The sequence below is a fragment of the Augochlora pura genome, unplaced genomic scaffold, assembly GCF_028453695.1.
Source record: "Augochlora pura isolate Apur16 unplaced genomic scaffold, APUR_v2.2.1 APUR_unplaced_5168, whole genome shotgun sequence".
Taxonomy (NCBI): domain Eukaryota; kingdom Metazoa; phylum Arthropoda; class Insecta; order Hymenoptera; family Halictidae; genus Augochlora; species Augochlora pura.
In genome coordinates, this window is record NW_027585602.1 from 1 (window position 1) to 1,672 (window position 1,672).

Here is a 1,672-nt window from a genome sequence, read left to right on the forward strand (position 1 = left end):
GTGAGAGAGAAAGATTTCGAGACAAAGAGAGAAAAGAAATTAAATTTTCTGTCTTACCCGGGCGTTTGCTTCAAGAACTGCTGCAGCGCAGCTCCCAATCTCACCATTTCCACCGCCGCTTCCATGTTCGCGGTGTGCCCCCGCTTGGTCCTCTTTATACCGCGTCTACCGCGTTTATACCGCGTATCTGGGGGAGGCGTCGACTTCCTTGGCCCTGCCGCAACCCGTGTTGCGCTCTTTAGCGCCCCTTCTTTATTCCATACGAGATGGTACCGGCCCGTTGGTGTTTTCGCGCAGAATCCACCCTTCATAGTGATGGCGTGCGCCGGGACTGTGAAGGGTCCCGCACCAAAATTCAACTCTATTTTTCCTAGAGTTTCCGTGGCTGGTTCACTGGTGGTCGGCAGTGGCGGAGGGGTCGTTATCTCCTCGCCATTCACCGTTGCCTCCGCGATTGTTAGCGTTTGTTCCATTGCGGCTGTTGGTTTAAAACTGATCAGTGCCGACCAGGTTCCCAGGCGCTTCGTTCCTTGATGGTTCGAGGGAGAAAAGGAGGGGGTATCGCAGGACGTAAGTATTCTACATCGATGCTTTCCCCTTATTTTGAATTTCTCCTACTCGAATCGCGTTCTCGCGCGGATTGTTTTGCTGCGCGAACCTTTGTCTCATGACCGGTCGCCACACAATCCTAAGGCAGCGTTTCCACGGGGAGTTTACACATCCTTGTAATCGAACGTGTGTAACTGGACTTGGCAGTGCGTACTTTCACCACCCGCACAAGTCCGTCACTCCCTGGATAAACCTCCTCAATCCGTCCCATTTCCCATTGATTGGGGGAAAGGAGAGGATTTTGAACCAAAACCAGATCCCCTGATTTGATTGGTTCTTTTGTGGATTGCCACTTATAGCGAGTCTGGAGATGCGTGAGATAATCTCGGTTCCAGCATCTCCAAAGTTGCTCGTGGAATTTCTGTATAGCTCGCCATCGCGTTAACCGCGAGGTCTGCACAATTTCCACGCTTTCATACGGGAGCGCGTTCAACGGCCGCCCGATGAGAAAGTGGCCCGGTGTGAGCGGCGCATAATCGTTCGCATTGTCGCTCAAGGCGGCAATCGGTCCCGAGTTCAAACTCGATTCGATGCTGCACGGGAGCGTGGACATTTCTTCGCCCGTTGGAATGAACTCGCCTAATATGCGTTTCAAGTGGTGTTTCACCGACTTTACTCCCGCTTCTTGCATCCCACCGAAGTGTGGTGCACTTGGTGGGTTGAATTTCCACTTTATTCCCAAGTGGCTGCATTTTGTGCGCATTTCGGGTGAATTGTACACTGCACCGAAATGTTTCTGCAATTCTCGATCGGCCCCGACAAAGTTTGTACCATTGTCGCTGTGCGTACAAGAAGGTATTCCCCTTCTTGCCACGAACCGATCTAATGCAGCCAGGAATGAACTCGTCGTATAATCGTGGACGAGTTCAATGTGGATGGCTTTCGTTGCGTAACATACGAATACCGCTATGTACGCTTTATGAGCCGTTTTTCCTCGGCCAGCAGAGTCGCGGACTCGATACGGTCCTGCGTAATCTACTCCGCTGTTAGCGAATGCATTCGCTGGGTTGCAGCGTTCCGGGATCAAGTGATGCATTATCTGCGTGGAAGTTTTACCCTTCCA

At 51.9% G+C, this 1,672-nt stretch overlaps 1 protein-coding gene across 1 annotated transcript; it reads right to left on the minus strand.

Moving 5' to 3' along the window:
* Window positions 1–688: 688 nt before the first annotated feature.
* Window positions 689–1,645, minus strand: LOC144477914 (uncharacterized). Its single transcript, XM_078195640.1, has one exon. The coding sequence runs from the start codon at window positions 1,643–1,645 to the stop codon at window positions 689–691; it is 957 nt and encodes a 318-aa protein (XP_078051766.1).
* Between the last annotated feature and the right edge of the window lie 27 nt (window positions 1,646–1,672).

Excerpts from the sequence above, each read along its gene's own strand:
- LOC144477914 (XM_078195640.1), bottom strand. The coding sequence starts at position 1,645 with ATGCATCACTTGATCCCGGAACGCTGCAACCCAGCGAATGCATTCGCT.